Source organism: Batrachochytrium dendrobatidis (assembly GCF_000203795.2).
Source record: "Batrachochytrium dendrobatidis JAM81 unplaced genomic scaffold BATDEscaffold_16, whole genome shotgun sequence".
Taxonomy (NCBI): Eukaryota; Fungi; Chytridiomycota; class Chytridiomycetes; order Rhizophydiales; genus Batrachochytrium; species Batrachochytrium dendrobatidis.
In genome coordinates, this window is record NW_006281114.1 from 192,304 (window position 1) to 208,606 (window position 16,303).

The following is a 16,303-nucleotide window of genomic DNA, read 5'->3' on the forward strand; positions in this document are numbered from 1 at the left end:
CTCATCACATTCATTCATGTCATTCAGATATTGGGTTCGATTGTTTTCAGTCGACTCGTTTTTGATGTATCCTAAACTACCAGATCCATTTTCGTTCTAGTTTAAAAGCAATGATGGCGCATTTCAAAAATACAATGATTGGTATCTAATGCTCCATATTACTGAACACGACCATCAACAATACGCTCAAGCGTTCAAGCAAATATAGATGTTGTTTTGAATCATCTTGTCAATACAATGTATACGTGTAGGATCGGTTATGATTTATTGATTGCGTATTCTATCCACAACATCATCTTGGACTAAACCCATGTAAAAATCAAGAGATCTGTATGACGAGATGAAACAAAAAATGCAATCAATCCATGTATTGGGTCATGTTTCCATTTCCACAAGTGTTTGAGCTGTTAGATTGAGTGGCCAGATGAGCAAACAAACAAAGGGGACCAATTGACTACCGAAAAAATGCCAGTCAAAAACTGCATCCTTCACTGCCTGTGCCACGACTGCCGTATCACCATACAGAAAACAGGCAAGTAAAAGATATCCTGGTGGAGAAAGCAGATTAAGCAAGACAATCTGAGCAATCCTTAATACTTTGCTCGTTGTAGGACGAATAAACAAAAACACTGGTACATAAGGAAGTGCAACTAGAATACAAAGACTTGGATTGATGCCAGCCAACATAAATAAAAATACTCCAAGCACGCAGCAGCAACACAATCTCACAATTTTCCATGCTGGAACCGAGGTTTTAGTTGAAGCTCCAGATCCATAAGCAAGGCGATGAACAAAAGGCATGATGTAGTAGACAAGAAAAATCTGTAGCCCAATAATGGTTGTTTCAACCAAAGCAAACTACAATTATACAGCAGCGTCAACCATCAAAAAACGCCTGTTAATTCAAATCACTGGTTTACAAAATAAACTCGACATATCTACATCAACTTACTAAATCAGTACGCATGGCTGAAATATATGTTATTGTTTCAATGTTGACCATCATCCAACTACAAGCACCAAAGCTGGTAGCAAGAGTAAGAAGCGGTAAAAACATTGGGCGAACAAAATGAGTAAACGATGTGACTCCAAGTACACGATGAACATATATAGAGCTAGCAGATTGGTCTATTTTCAAGTTTTTTGATGCAATCAAGGCAAAAGGTGTTTCCCACCATTTCCCAATGGAGAAAATGATGATGGATGATGCTAAAATAGCAACTGGGGCAATATACACGGATATAGGAATAAATTCGGATGCTGTTGGCATGAAATAAAACCAATATGAATGATGCAGTTTTTCCAAGAGATTATTAAAGCTGCGCAAAGCATTTTCTAGTATCCTATATTATGTATTCCAGCAGGTCAGTATATCTAAAATCTATCAACAGAACTCAGATTTACTTACTGTCCAACTTGAATCGCACCCACAGACTGTGAAAACCCAGGAATAACAAGTCCTCGTAAAGTAATTGCTTCAATTTTGTATCTGAAACCAAATTGCAGCACATTTGAATCAAGAGAAGTATAATCATATGAGTTGTAGTTACGCTTTTAACAATAAAATCTCAAGCATCTTACTGGAGGAAAAGAGCGTGACTAGCCTTGGGCATGCAAGACGCTTGGTAGCCAATAAAACGCCATAGACGCTTAATGCAAGCCAAATACTGGTCAGTCATACTATAGCCGACTGTCTTATGATCACCATGATGCAACTCAAGAGGAGATCCGTAATATGGATCAGAAATACTTAAAATAATTGTTGTAACCAAATCTGCATTGGGAAGGAGCCCATTGATTCCTTCAGGGAAAATTCCAATACTAGTGTAATCCTCTGTACCAGGAAATTCCAAACTAATGGCAGATTGAATAGAACCGGCGTGTGTGTCAAGCGAATCAAATATAAGACCTGCGCGTCTGTGTTAACAATATGCTCTGCAACACATGTATTTCAGCAGGACAATCACCTTGTTTAACATCCGGTTTAAACCCATGATACGCTTGTAGCCAAGAGTAGGTTCCATAAGCATTGTTTGTGGTAACCAGTATAATGATATCCTTTGACCAAAACGAATACTCTATTTAAACACATGCATCAGTACGGACAAGATCGTGCTGCAACACATGCATGTCAACAGTCAATACAATCTACTCGTACTTTTCAGGAATTTGGCCAATTGTAACAGATATCGAATACCGTTGGCGTTGAATGCATTGTCCGCAAGAGTTAGTGGGGCCGTCAATACCATGGCTTCCGTTCCATCTCCACGAGGTGCTCGTAAAACACCATGTATGTTATATCCTTTTACCAACTCATCATTGGCTGGATAATGAAAGTATTGAATAAAAGTGTCGAGCCCAAGCTTATCAAGCTCATCTTGGATAAGAGTTGCCTGTCTATTTATGAACAGTAAGTGAATGACAATAGGTTACATTGGAGCAACCACAGCAGAGATGAAACCTTACTCCAACAGTGTAATATTTTGTTGAAACAGTTGCATTCCAAACTCGGAATGGAACGACTGATCTACATCTGCATGATAGAAATAGCGATTGACTTGACCAACCAGCAATGCCTTTTCATCAATCTCTGCTCTATGATGCAGCTGTGGCCAGGTGGATGGCAGTTGAAGAGGCAGAAGAAGCAGAAGCACAAGTCCTAATAAGTAAAGCGCAGGACTATTGAATACCAAAACATGTCAGTATTATGCTAGTAAACAGTGGTTGACTTTCTTGATGGTTTATATTGCAGACCAATGTGTTGTTTTAAGAGCATTCAGTGTCAATGGCAAGTCACTCGGTATGAATGGTAGGTTTTATTATCTACAAACTAGTAGAGCGCTTATAAGCAAGATGCAGATGTCTTATGTTCATATCTGCTTACCCAAACCAGAACAATCCTCTATTAAGTATTTGAAATGCATGACGACGGAAGTTGATACGGAATGCTTCCCTAGATAAGCCTTTGAGTGGTTGTGTAATCGACACCGACGAGACCTCGTCCATTGTGGTATCAAAAACAAAGGCAACTTGCTTTAGCTCGTTTAAAATTTATAACTTGCAATAAACCGACATGTCCAGATATAAATGGCTAGACATCACATTCGTACTTGTGTATTGGATCATCCAAGATGGTCATGCTGGACAGTCGAACGCGAATAGTTGTAACAGCTAGTTGTATTAATGAATATAGGAGTTTATCGTAAAAGTAAAGATAGAAAGTAGTGAAGCTAAAAACGATATGATGGCACACCTTGAACACCATTGTTGAGGTAACTAACTACTATGCCATCATCAGTGATGACTACGCTTACGTACCACAAATATAGATGTAACACATAATATGTCAACATTAAAGTCTGGTTTAACATTGTCCAATAAATTGCTTGATTTGAAGGTGTTTTGGCATTGGTCCATTAGTCCGATTGTTGGTTGGCAATTCAGACTTGTAAATGACAATTGATTCTTGATTGTTGCATTGGTGTCCATATGTGACTCATTGTATACGGAACATGACTGACAAGTATGTCTGAATTGATGACAGATGATACAGTCTATCCAACAAAAAGTAATACATTGATTGTGTCTGTGTGGAAATAAGCTTTGTATGTTACATTACTGAATGTATGAGAATCAACTTTCAAACAACATATACGTCCAATGACTCTTGCAAATGCATTGATAGAGTGCTGTTGAATAATTTGAGCTCTTAGTAACTTGTCTTATCCATGCGATGATTTTCAGATATTACAGTTGTAATATTACACATTTTCCATTTTTGTTGGATACCAATATAATTAAAACTATCGACATTTAAAAGTGAATAAGAGTTTATATATTATTTCAAGATTTCATAAGAACTGCAACTGTTGTTTTGAGATCCTGAACATATCGTTGTAAATCGTTTTCAAAACCCATCTTGCCATCATATCTTTTAACCAATTCATTGATCTCCAATTCAGCTCGTTCGATATTCTCCAACAGCTTCCACTCCTGTAGTGACTTGTTCATAATATCCATCTTGACAGTTTTTGGAGTTTTGATTGCGATTTCCATCAATCCAGAATAGTGAAATTCACTGTTTCCTTCGTAGAATTTGTCCAGGATATCGAGTTTGGCATAACCCTGCGACTGATTTTCAATACGAAAGTCAACAATCATTGGGTTTTCACCGACTTGACCACAGTTTGAAGTGTTGCCAGCACAATCACGAAGACAGAGGATGCGAGATATCAGATCCAATTGAAGTAGAGCATTGTTGTTTACTGTATCCTTGGTCAAGTTGGACAATAAGACCAAATGACAATCCTTGGTGGCAATGTAGATAGTCTTTTTGGTGCCATGAGATGGGATGATAAAATGAACTTGAGGACCAATTCCAATATGATGCAGAATCTTGTAGACAAACAACTCCTTTGTATCTGGTGGTTTGATACTCTTTATATTGTCTTTTGTTGGTCCGTATTGATGCGTCTTGATGTAATAGCAAACACTTTGAGTTCCATTGTTGACATTACAAGTGAATCCAGTTTGAATGCCGCTCTTTTTTGGAAAAAATGTAATATCAAAGAGATCTGCGTCAAGACCTGCCTTGCAGTGTTGAATGAGAAAGTATTCCTTGACAGCATCTTGAATGACTTCAGCATTTCCATCCAGATACTCTGCTATTTGAGTAAAAGAGTTTTGTAGAGTTCATAACGCTCTTTTGAGTCAGTGATGTATTTCGTGCAAAGTAAATCGTCAGAGAAGTCAAGGGCAGCCTTGGCTTGCAGAATACGAACTTGACCTCTCATCTTGTGTGTATGTTGTTTCCTATTTCCACAAACCCGTTCCATTTCCAGCGGTTATCTTCATCAGACATTTGATTGTTACGAAAGAAAAAAGGAATAAAAAAAGTGGTAAAAAGTAGTACATTTATATGAAAAATTTATTAAATTCATTAGAATTGGTATATATTCTCATTCAAGTAAAACGGTATTATCCGGTGCTCTTTATATACTACTAACTTTACTAGGTGGTAGATGTACGTAGTATAGTTGATGTCATTGCAAGTAGCCAAGGATCATCGCTATAGAGTGAGGCAGATTTCCATAGAGCAGACATTTGGCAGATCCATCCACGCAATACATTATCTTCAAGCAACTCAGATGCTGCTTTAGTTGCTAGAACTCGAGAAATATCTACCCATATATCAAGAAAACATATAGTCTGTTTTGCATCAAGATGGTCCAAAAGCCTAGCAGTATTCCAAAGTACAGAGGTATGGCATGTTGTGAGTTGGGGATACAGTCTCATCAATAGCTCCAGTAGATTCTTGGTGCACTCAAGCTGTAATGGATGTTGGCTTGTTAGTTGAGTGACGCGTAGGCTCCAAAAGCGTCGAATAGATATAGTCATGATACTAAAAAGGTGTACAAGCTTTCCACGGGCAGATGTGTCCATGGAATCTGTTGATAAAAAGGTATATCAGTACAAGTTAAAGTCTGCCAGTACAATACAAATTCAATCAACTTTGACTAACTTGTAACAAGACCATTCGTTAGATTCCACAGCCAGGGAAGATCAATAAACAATTTCAAAGGGTCTTCTTTGGTTCTGGCAATCTCAATGCATAAGCAATCAATCATTTGCACGTTATTAATTAGGTGCAAAGAACACAGCATTAACAAGTGTGGATAAAGTGTTGATGGGTTGGGTCTGGAGTCGGAAACAAAGCCTATGTGATATGGTTTGTGCTTGCTAAAAAGGCAACCACGCAATAACCTTTGAAACAGCGCCGGAATAAATTCTCTAAAACCATAAATGTCCACCACAAGATTCATCTGGGCTTCGCGAACAATCAACGCCTCCTGACTATCTTGTAATTGAGTTATTTGATTGAATTTGAACATTCCAAGCTTAAAGGAAACTGCTGGCTCCAACCCACTTTCAAGTCCTAAAAGTATTGCAAGCGTCTGCAGATAATTATTAAACCCTAAACTCGATGCGTTTGGTATTTTAACAGCATTCATCTTTGACTTGGTCAGGACATCCGTGTGTTTGACTTTGAGTGCTTGCTTTGCTGTGTTGGAACTGCTAAAAAGCTGACGAAAAATGACTAATCCATTCTGCTGCTGTAGTTTTTTGTCAAGCAATGTCATGATGGTGTCCATATTGATGCTCTGGGAATCCGAGTTTTTTGCAAGTGATAACGCATGTTTAAGCATGTGTCTAGTATAAATACAGAGTGAGTCAATCAAACCAAATGCTGTTTATCAAAACAAAAACGTACTTTTGAAGCTTTGGATAAACCTGTGCAAATAAAAATACAACCTGATCATTCATCCACCAACAAAAGCTATCCTGACTCAAAAACTCTACTAAAGCATGCTGATCTAGATGAAGTCCTACAAGTTTGACCAAAAGTCCCTGCCGAATATTTGACGACTGATTCAGTTTCATACATAGCAATATCGCCATGTACTCCTTGGAGGAATAAAAATGACTGTTTGTATTGTTAGCCATATCAACATACGCGCTCGAGTCATCATGCTGCAAAAAAGGAGCTTGAAGAATCCATGACTCCTGAACCTAGGTATCAAATAGGTTAGATAAAGTCGCATTATTTCAGCTAGGTAATGGTGCGTACCATGCAATACAAAATTGAAAAGGTCCGCTCAAGATCTTGGAGTAGCGTTAGATTAGCTTTTTGGCGCACTTCGTTTGCTGCACCATCATCAATGTCATTTTCTACACTCGTGCACCAGTTACTGAGTTTTACAAAACACCTTAAAGTTGTCGAATGATTCTCGAGTGTGCTGCGAAATAGAATAGTGATAAGATCATTCACAATAGGTCGCAGTGGGACATATTCTCTGGCATTAAATGCACATAATGTAGATGGTGAGCTAAAACTAATTGTATTCTAGCCTAGTCTCTGCATATAATACAATCTTACATTTGCTGTAGATGAGTCAATGTAAATATGGAAAAGCCAATATTGGACTCGATCAGAATAGGGCCCGTAAAAATGTCATATAAAACAAAATTTAAAAGTACTTTCTCGCAAACTAGTTGTTTTTGAATATTAGTATGCTTGTTTTACATAAATGCAGCATCAATCCACCAAACATCAAATCTCACCTTTCCATGTGGCAGGACTCAAAATACAAATTGTAAAAAGGTATGCCAAAATGTGTCTGCTGGACATACCTAACACAAAACAAATTACAGTGATCAACAACGTTTTCATCCATATATAGATAAAATACATGGCAAACTTACTATGATCGGTAAACGTTGCGGCCTGCACAACATCTCTAGTATAAATATCAATCATCTCACGCAAAGCACCAGCGAGAATATTAGGGTACAACACGGCAATACTGTCAAGACACTGAACGGTGAAAAGCGACAGTGGCGAAAAATCAGAACTAAACGTCATTTTAGTCGGACAAAACTTCAATTTTAATTTTTAAAATCCAAGCATAATATAAGGCAATGAAGCTATGCAATACTTTACTTTTTTTGAAACATATTACTGGAGATGGCTGTAAGCGTGGTGTTTCCAACGGTTGCATAATGATGATTCAGAGCGACGTGAAAGGGCAATATCATGGAATACGGAAGTGCTGATATCACAAACATCACAATCCAAAGACTTTGAAAAGACATGGAGTTACTTGAATGAATACGACCATGTGTAAAAATCTATTGAATAACAAGTATGATTATGACTGATTGCACCAGCTATAGTTGATGGTGATCGAATTGAGACATATGATCTATGCACAGATCAAATCCAATTTACCGTAGAAAATATAAGATCTGCATTTGCTCTTCCAGATCTAACATGATTAAATGAATAGTTGATTTAAAAGCAGCCAACTTTGTTATCACAAAACTAACATTAAAGCAAGTAGATCTCACTCTGGTTCAAGGCAAAAAACGACCATTTCCGCTAGTGTGCGTACAGCAGGGTTTCTCATATTCAATTCCATTATATCAGTGATGGAAACATCTCCTGGAACTAAAAATAAATTCACAATACATCAAATATACATATCAGACCTAGCATGCTAAAATCGAGCATATGATAAAACTAATTTCTTGTAAACTCCAGTATATTATCTTACGTTGAATCGTGCGTGATATCAAAGTTTGAATGGCCCACTTAAAACAGAAATCAATCAGATAATTGAGCAGTTAGAATGCATATCTCATTGGAAATTGATAATGCTCATGTAAAGCAATATTTGAAATGCACCTGCACATATTGGTTGTGGTCTGACTGATTGTCTAAAAGTCGTTTTTTAAGCTGATATAAAGCTGGTAAAAGAGCCCTCTGATCATTGAGTGGAATAGTGGAAAGTGCAACGTCAAGGTTGGACAAGGCATTATCCAAGCTGCCAGATTGAGAAAACAGTCCCTGTAATGGTTGATTCATAATGGCTAATGGTATAGATTCAAGTACTTGTGATGAGAATTATATAAGTCCAGTAACGAGCTACACACAATATCGAGAAACTAGTCTTGAATGGGTCAATACCATGAATGTATTTAAAGGGTTTAAGAATTGAGAATGTCAAATTGCGACTTGAAATTGCAAAAACAAAATCCAAATCTGTTACTCTTGGCCATCCTCTACTTGAAACTCGCACGTTGTTTATAAATCTTGAACAGTCAAAATCAGTCGCAATAATAGAACACTGTCGTAATCAACTCAAAACTTTATTGTTGTAAACCAATATCAAGATTGCATAGTGTCAACGTAACTATACGCCAGAATCTGACTCAAGGCACAAACCAATAAGATATGGGTCAAAATCAGAATAAACAATATTCGTGCTTTGTGCTAATCAACTCGGCAGTCTTATAATTTAGCATCTGTACGTAATGCTTGAGATTTTTTGAAAAAAAGAGTTGCTGCATCAGTCCATACTGGAGACCTGATGGGCTCAACGAGTTCAAGCAAACTAGGAAGGAGATCGTTACAAAATGCTTCACTAGCCTCGCGTGGCAATAGAGTTGGAAGGTGATCGATCGCAATGACATCCACACTGCCGCGACTAACTCCATTTAACTCGAGTTTAATTCATCAACCGCTAGGGTTTTTATCAGCCAAAACATAAACGCAATAACCTTACCCAGCCTCAACTTTGATGACAGGGTTGTCAAACGTGCTTGCCCCATAGTAAACTGGAATAGGATTGTGAGGATTAGTGGCATCGCAGCTGACGTCGGTAATCACTGAAACCACTCTACTCGGATCCTGTAGCATCTTGGTAGTCAAAAAAGGTGCAATAGGCTGCGAGAGATAAATGCAATTGACAAATACGTCGTGACGGAGAATTTCATTAAATGGACCGCCGGCAGCAGTTTCTGCCATATCCCATTTTACAATGGATGATCTAAGCGTTTGTTGATCGTACCAAATAGATATTAGCTACTTGGTCAATTTAAAACTAAACTAAGCAAGCTCTTACTCGGGAAGGCCAACTGCACGCGCCAGATCACACGCACCTCGCCCGCATCGACCAAGTGCGCCAATAACCATGATGCTTGGTGTCTTGCCTGCAGCTTTACCTGATATTACAAAAATCAAATCAGTTTTTCAATCATGAATGAGATACTGGAATGAGCGTCAAAACTATGATAGATTTGACTTGCCTGCTTTTTCCAATCGAGTTCGAATATGCTTAATTAGATCCGAGTCATTTGAAAACGGATGTTGCTTAGGAATCAAGCTTTGTATATTCCAAACATGCATTTTAAATCAACATCACTAAATATATTACGGTAATTCAAAATAGACTGGCAAACAATTACAAGTTTAAATCCAATCTACCTTGAAGATGGTGACAGCTGTCTATGACACCATACATCCAGACCAACGGCAGCTCCGGCATAGCCAGCGTGATAGCCAAATGCAGCGATTCGGCGACCTATAACATAGCACAATACCAAATCAATTTAATTGTTGAAAGAGATCAATGAAAAGCCACAACTCAATTGGATCATGTATTTGTACCATTCTGTGCAAGAAATTCTAGATCCAGCAAAAGACCTCCGCCACGGACAAATCTACCCAAAACATCCTTCCAGCCATCTTGACCTTTAAAGCAGTGAGCAAACATGATGTGTTTGTGGCAGAGTGGGAAGTCGTCCTTTTCAGAAAACTCTTTCAGTCCAATAATAAAACATTTGGCAGGTGCAAACCGCCAAGACCCATGCGGAGCCAAAGTGCAACCAATTCTAAAAGTATAATAAATTGATATTAATTTAAGTGGCTCCAACGCAACGATCAGCTTGAAACAAGCTAGGCATACTACTCAATACGATGCAAATCATACTTTTCATATTCGACATCCTTGAATATGCGCTGATTGCAACACTCCACAGTGATGCAGAATCCTGACAGTTCAATACAGACGTTAGGTTAATATAAAAATAATGCCTGTCATTCAGTATATCATGATCATGATTTTTAGTGGATTCTACATAACATGAGTTCACAATCCAACCACACTTGCCTTTTGCCAAAAGAGTTTTGCATACCGATGGAGTGAGAGCTGTGCGCTGTTCGTTATTCTTAGTCTCTGCACGTAGCCATAAATGAACTTGAGAAGCACCGACTTGACTCATTGTGATTGTTGATCTTGGATAAAAGTTTTTGGAATGCAACTCCGAATATATCGACGGCTGGGTAAAACTAAAATAAGTTATCTATTGCTTTGAAACTCATGATTTGGGCATATATAAATATCTAATTTTCAATCTTCATTTCTGATAGTTTCCACGGTCAACCTACATATATGCCTCGATCACCGCAGGAGTTTTTGCAGCATGTTATTGGTCAGCCTGTGGTTGTCAAGCTCAATTCTGGAGTAGACTATCGAGGTGAGCTAAGCCATGCACTAGGAAAGAGTGTTGGATTGCTTTGAACCTGCTATGCTCTAACATGCTGCCGTTTCAACCTATTTTTGATAAACATATAGGAATTTTGGCCTGCTTGGACGGTTATATGAATATCGCACTGGAGGAGACCAAGGAATATGTTGATGGTGTAGAGAAGCATGACTACGGTGATTGTTTTATTCGAGGAAATAATGGTAGGTCATAGATGTGATAGACCACCTAATTATTACTGGCCTTGTATGTTGGTATGCATTACAGTACACTGACTTTTTATACAGTACTCTATATTGCCGCTCAAAAACAAGCAGCCCAATAAAAAACCACTATTAACGATTCATTGGCGGATCTATTACAATCGTATTCACATATAATGGGATGATGAATAAGGATGTCCATATACAATAAACTGCTGATTTGATGGAATAATTGGCACCACATTTACTGGACAGCATTGTGTCTTGGACTTGTTACAAAGTCTACAATGTTCTTTTCTGCTCATTTTTGTATAAAAAACTAAAATGTTTACATCACACATTCCTGATACTTGTTCAATTTGCAAATATCCTATAAAACATTGGATAATTTGCATGAAGCAACCATTGCATTCCCAAGACATGCAATCATTGTTTTTTTGAACTAGAATCGCGAATGTATTCGAGGTTTTAGAATACAACAGATAAATTTGTAGTTTAATTGCGATCGTCAGAACCCAATATCTAGATTACAATGGATGAGCAAGATGTAACGCACGCAGTTGGATATCTGTGATACTGATGCTAGTGTGCAGTAGTATGGAATGCTTATAGTAGTTAATTTTTTATCGAATGCACAGTAACTTGTATTGAATCTGCAACGAGTGCAAGCGGCTTCAGCCAAGTAGTCAACTAGTGACTCTGCGTTTGTAAATTAACTGAAATGAACCTTTTCTAAATCACTCTGTAAATTTTATCATTTATTACCTTGCTGAACATCCTGCTGAACATCCTGCTCAACATATAGTTTTATCTTGTTATAATCGACAAGCGACTGTTTAGATTTTTGGTTTATTGTGCTCAACCTGAACCAGTACAAATACAATCCAGATAGTCTGTCAGGCTGAATTGCAGTTTATTCAAACTTTCATTTATAGTCGCAACTACTATTCTGTCCAACTGTCTCACAACTGCCATGATGTAAAATCAAGACATTGCATGGATTTACATGTACCAACTATACATCCAATCTGTTTATGACAGAATATTGTTATTTAAAATATAATATTCAAATGGCTTGGTAGATTCAAAAATGTATTCAAGTTTTAAACTTGCCATGTAATGTATTGATACACATGTACTACTTTACCAGACTAAATGTTGAATTTTAAACCAATGGTATTAGTATAATACAAGATAGTGTCCAGTTTATTTGTCAAGCACAAATTATAATTTTTTACTCGCAGCTTTTCAAATTCGATTCATTGACATTAAATTGACAGCTGTTTAGTTGTAGATACATGTCGACTGTTGTATGTATTCAACAGCAGCCATATCGCTGTTATATAGTACTGAATGTGCAATATATGTTACTCGAATCACTTTTAAAGCAATATTGTCATTTGTTGTGATCATCTTGTTCCAGTTGCTACAATTGGCATAGTGTCAGCTATTTTTAGTCGGTTGTGACTGAAACATGATTGAACATTGGTTACAATGTATAGTAACATGACACATGGTTTGAATGTTATCCAAAAGCTATTGCTTGGTTTGAGACTCGTGCATGACACATGTCAATGCTTTCCTTGTACACCATCAAACAATCAATGGTATCAGCCTAAAAAATCAGACCCGATATCTGCTAAACAGTAGAAAGCGTGTAAATACACGCCATTGATGTAATGTATACTTTTGAGCAGTCGAATCTGGCTAGATTTACTGAATCTGAAAAGCAATCAATAAATCAAGTCGGCTATTGTCGGATTTACACAACCGTGTTTATATCTTTTAATGTGTAAATGCTGAAATTATTTTTTCGTTTTCAATTTGGCTAGGCAAATCCGACTAATTACCAAGTGTATATTCATGACGTAGTAAGTCTGGTTCTAGCCTGCTTACACTTTTACCTATAGTATATATGTATGTCGGTGCTTGGCTAAGCGGAGTTGATGCTTTACATACTACTTTTTTGGACATTAAGATTGAAATCAGGGGTAATAACGGCTTTTGTAATTGGATAAAACCAACGGCAACACAATTTTTCCGGCCAAATAGATAGCGTGTAGAGAATATGGAACACAGTATCTATATTTGAATACAAATTACTATTTTGACTTGGTCTTCATCTCAGTAGTCAGTGAGATGAAGCCATAGGGGTTGTAACACTTGGTCACATGTGACTCTTGCTATCCAACTGAGCATATTTTAATAAGCGCGTATCAAACATGAAAAAGAACTATTACGGAAGACAGCACTGAAGAAAAGATGACTATGGAATAAAGGGGGCCAAACAAGGAAAAGCCTAACAACTTTACTCACAAGGGAATACAAAAAAACAATTCATTAGGGATCCTATGTATTAGCTTTACTGGTCTGATTGTTTGATATTTTCAAACGAGTTCTTTTAGCCGGCCGATATTCTGGGACACTCAACAATCAAGCAAAATCTACATCGGACCCCTTGCTTGATCAAATTGCTCAGATTTATTTTCATCTTCAACTGCTGCTTTTCCTCATTTAGAGTTTCTTTTTGAGTATTCATCTAATTGTAAACTCGAGCTTCTAATTTCTATTGGAATATTTACTCCATATTTTCCCATATCGTTCTAGCTACACTTTTGGTACCCTGCTACTTTCTAACCAAATTATTATATTGAATCGCATTATTGCACTCATTTATTTATCCAGCTTGCGCTACGCTGTATTTCTCTAATCGGTCATTGTCTAATCTTTTCAGCCTTTTTATTATATATATCTACTTGGCCGCTAAATTGCGACGCTATCAATCTGTAATGGAAACTGCTATTGAGTCCCCTGCTCGTGCTTGCGTGTTTCGTAGTAGCAACGACGACGACAATAGTATGTTGGACTGCCATCAGCAATCAACAGCTCGTGTTCAACCAGACGCATCTACTCCCGTCCAGACCATCGCAGCGGATGCAACATGTTGTATAAATCCAGAGCAGCAGCAACCACTATCCATGCACCACCATTCACCTGGCTCATATCAACAACAACAGAAACAGATACCACATGCGGCGCCCTTGTCGATTTCAGTTGGTAGATTGAGAATTGAAGATGACAAGACTAACATTTGCCCGCTATCGCCATTACCACAGTTGCCATTGCAGACAACACATCAGTATCCAAAACAGCCGGTGGATCCACAGCCAACTCTATTTACTCCAAACCAATTAGATTTAAACCAGCCTATAAGATTTAATCAGAATCACCAACCGCCACTCTGCCATCAGCCAGGTCTATCTGCATCGCCATTTAAACATGACGAATTATGTCAACATTCCCAATGTCCAACAGCCACATACTCTCTCCCACCACTGCCAAGACCTGAATGCAAAGATAGTCATATAGATACCCATTCTCCCCAATTCAGCCTTCCTGCTAGACTTAAATTCAAAGGCACTACTTCTTTACGGAATCATCCATATCCATTGCCAGTTGTTGGAACATATCCTTCGACATTGCCAGCTACTCTTGCTTCTACAACTAGACTCACATCCGCACCATGTGGTAATACCTTTATCCCACATCCTATTCCAGCCTTTAATCCAGATTCTGTTTTAGAAACCTCGTCGGCACCAAAACATTCTTCATTTACTGATCAACCTATTCACGCTCTCGCGTTTTCTACTCAGCAGCCACGAAAACGTCACTCGCTCCCATCCTTTGCCGAACTAGGTCTTGCTTTGGACCGAATGAAGCATACTGTTGCACATACCAACAGATCTTATCAAACTCCATTCCCTTTTGTTTCAGACTTTGCTCCAGCTGTTAGGGGTTCGCCATCCATGATTAGCCAGTGTAAGGTCCCATCTTCCACTATAAACAGTCTCGAGGCAACTGTTTCGCTAGATGATGCTACCAATATAAACCCTTCCCCAGATACACTGTTGCCATCACTATCCCATAGTTCATTGGCATTTCAACCATCTTCCACTAATTTAAATGAATCGGTAAAATATGCTTTACCAGCAGATTATAGTTACGGCACATCCAACTATTCGGACCTTGCCAGATCAAACTATACTCAAGCATCACATTCTATTATCGGAGAATCCGACCACCGCCATGCTCAGTACGCTTGGTCTCAATCGTATCCCGATCCTACGTATCATCGAGATGTTCAAGCATACACCAGTGCTTGCTGTGCCGAATATTCTTATCCAACCCATTCTTCATACCCCACTTATTCTCCTCGGTATACTCATTGTTACCCGCCTCTGAACCATGATGGGTATACATCTCGTTCTACAACAGATCCGTGCCAATATCACTCTCCATATTGGCAGGTACATTCAACACAAGGGCCGTATTCCTATCCTCCTTCCAAGATTAACACTGATGTCGCAAAAAAATACATAGAGAGTCCAAATAGACTGTTTGACCATGTACCTGTTGACCAAAATGCAAGTCGGCATCATGGCGCTTCAGTTAAACCTCCGCTCAGCTCTGTCTTAACCCAACTAGATGCCCATTCTTTCCATTTAGAAAAAACCGCATCTAAAGATAGTGACAACAAAAGCCGAATATCCCTCGGAGGACTAGAGCCAAATATTGAATCAGAACCATTTCCGCATGCAGCTCTGCAAAACTCGACCGACTCCATCACAAAAAAGTGCGATTCAGTTATTCCCATAACTGCTGTGACTGTCGCCAATCCCAAACCCAACTTTCGCCGAAAATATAAATCTAATGCAACCAGCACTAACAATAAAATCAAGGATGACTGCTCTAACCGTCGTGCTGCCATGAATCGCTTTATGAACCAGTTTGCGACCGTCCCTCAGCAAATTGCTATTCTTCTCAAAGTAGTCCAAGATGAGCCTGCTTTACGTGAGGTTCTTGAACGTCGTTCTTCAATGAGTTCATTAGTTACCAGTGGGTGCAAAACATGGATTACTCAGTGTTTAAGACCTATCCTAAACTGCTATTTTCACTGCCATAATGGGGACATGACACTATTTACTAAAACCTATAGTACTCATTTGGTTGCTAAGCGGTTTAAAGAAGCTGGTGGATGTACTTGTGCACGGAATAAAATGCCAGACAAACAATAGATATATATTTTAATCTTTTTATTGTATTGCAATGTTGTTACATTCTTACACATTTCATTTTTATAAATGCTTTTTGAATCTGATGATAGTCTAAATGGATTTGCTAAAAGGCGTGAATCAATGCATCGAGTTTATAAC

At 38.2% G+C, this 16,303-nt stretch overlaps 5 protein-coding genes across 5 annotated transcripts; 2 read left to right on the forward strand and 3 right to left on the reverse strand.

The window, feature by feature from the left end:
* Window positions 1-243: 243 nt before the first annotated feature.
* Window positions 244-3,006, reverse strand: BATDEDRAFT_36150 (GPI-anchor transamidase subunit GAA1; the record flags this gene model as incomplete). The annotated part of the gene is made up of 8 exons (XM_006682387.1): window positions 244-858; window positions 953-1,343; window positions 1,409-1,489; window positions 1,582-1,909; window positions 1,968-2,078; window positions 2,159-2,397; window positions 2,467-2,679; window positions 2,885-3,006. The coding sequence occupies 8 exons, from the start codon at window positions 3,004-3,006 to the stop codon at window positions 376-378; spliced, it is 1,968 nt and encodes a 655-aa protein (XP_006682450.1). The 3' UTR covers window positions 244-375.
* Window positions 3,007-3,843: 837 nt separating this feature from the next.
* Window positions 3,844-8,425, reverse strand: BATDEDRAFT_92140 (uncharacterized protein; the record flags this gene model as incomplete). Its single annotated transcript, XM_006682465.1, has 13 exons — window positions 3,844-4,664; window positions 5,028-5,236; window positions 5,764-6,210; window positions 6,272-6,570; window positions 6,629-6,854; window positions 6,938-7,049; window positions 7,123-7,191; window positions 7,264-7,412; window positions 7,502-7,689; window positions 7,790-7,826; window positions 7,909-8,008; window positions 8,115-8,151; window positions 8,246-8,425. The coding sequence occupies 13 exons, from the start codon at window positions 8,423-8,425 to the stop codon at window positions 3,844-3,846; spliced, it is 2,874 nt and encodes a 957-aa protein (XP_006682528.1).
* Window positions 8,426-8,743: 318 nt separating this feature from the next.
* Window positions 8,744-10,624, reverse strand: BATDEDRAFT_92141 (saccharopine dehydrogenase (NAD+, L-lysine-forming); the record flags this gene model as incomplete). Its single annotated transcript, XM_006682466.1, has 8 exons — window positions 8,744-9,047; window positions 9,126-9,389; window positions 9,465-9,564; window positions 9,649-9,725; window positions 9,827-9,923; window positions 10,010-10,233; window positions 10,332-10,392; window positions 10,512-10,624. 8 exons carry the CDS (start codon window positions 10,621-10,623, stop codon window positions 8,852-8,854), a joined length of 1,131 nt encoding a protein of 376 aa, XP_006682529.1. The 3' UTR covers window positions 8,744-8,851.
* A 169-nt stretch (window positions 10,625-10,793) lies between these two features.
* Window positions 10,794-11,212, forward strand: BATDEDRAFT_92275 (uncharacterized protein; the record flags this gene model as incomplete). The annotated part of the gene is made up of 3 exons (XM_006682418.1): window positions 10,794-10,878; window positions 10,977-11,090; window positions 11,175-11,212. 3 exons carry the CDS (start codon window positions 10,794-10,796, stop codon window positions 11,210-11,212), a joined length of 237 nt encoding a protein of 78 aa, XP_006682481.1.
* A 2,667-nt stretch (window positions 11,213-13,879) lies between these two features.
* Window positions 13,880-16,165, forward strand: BATDEDRAFT_28046 (uncharacterized protein; the record flags this gene model as incomplete). The annotated part of the gene is made up of 1 exon (XM_006682329.1): window positions 13,880-16,165. One exon carries the CDS (start codon window positions 13,880-13,882, stop codon window positions 16,163-16,165), a length of 2,286 nt encoding a protein of 761 aa, XP_006682392.1.
* Between the last annotated feature and the right edge of the window lie 138 nt (window positions 16,166-16,303).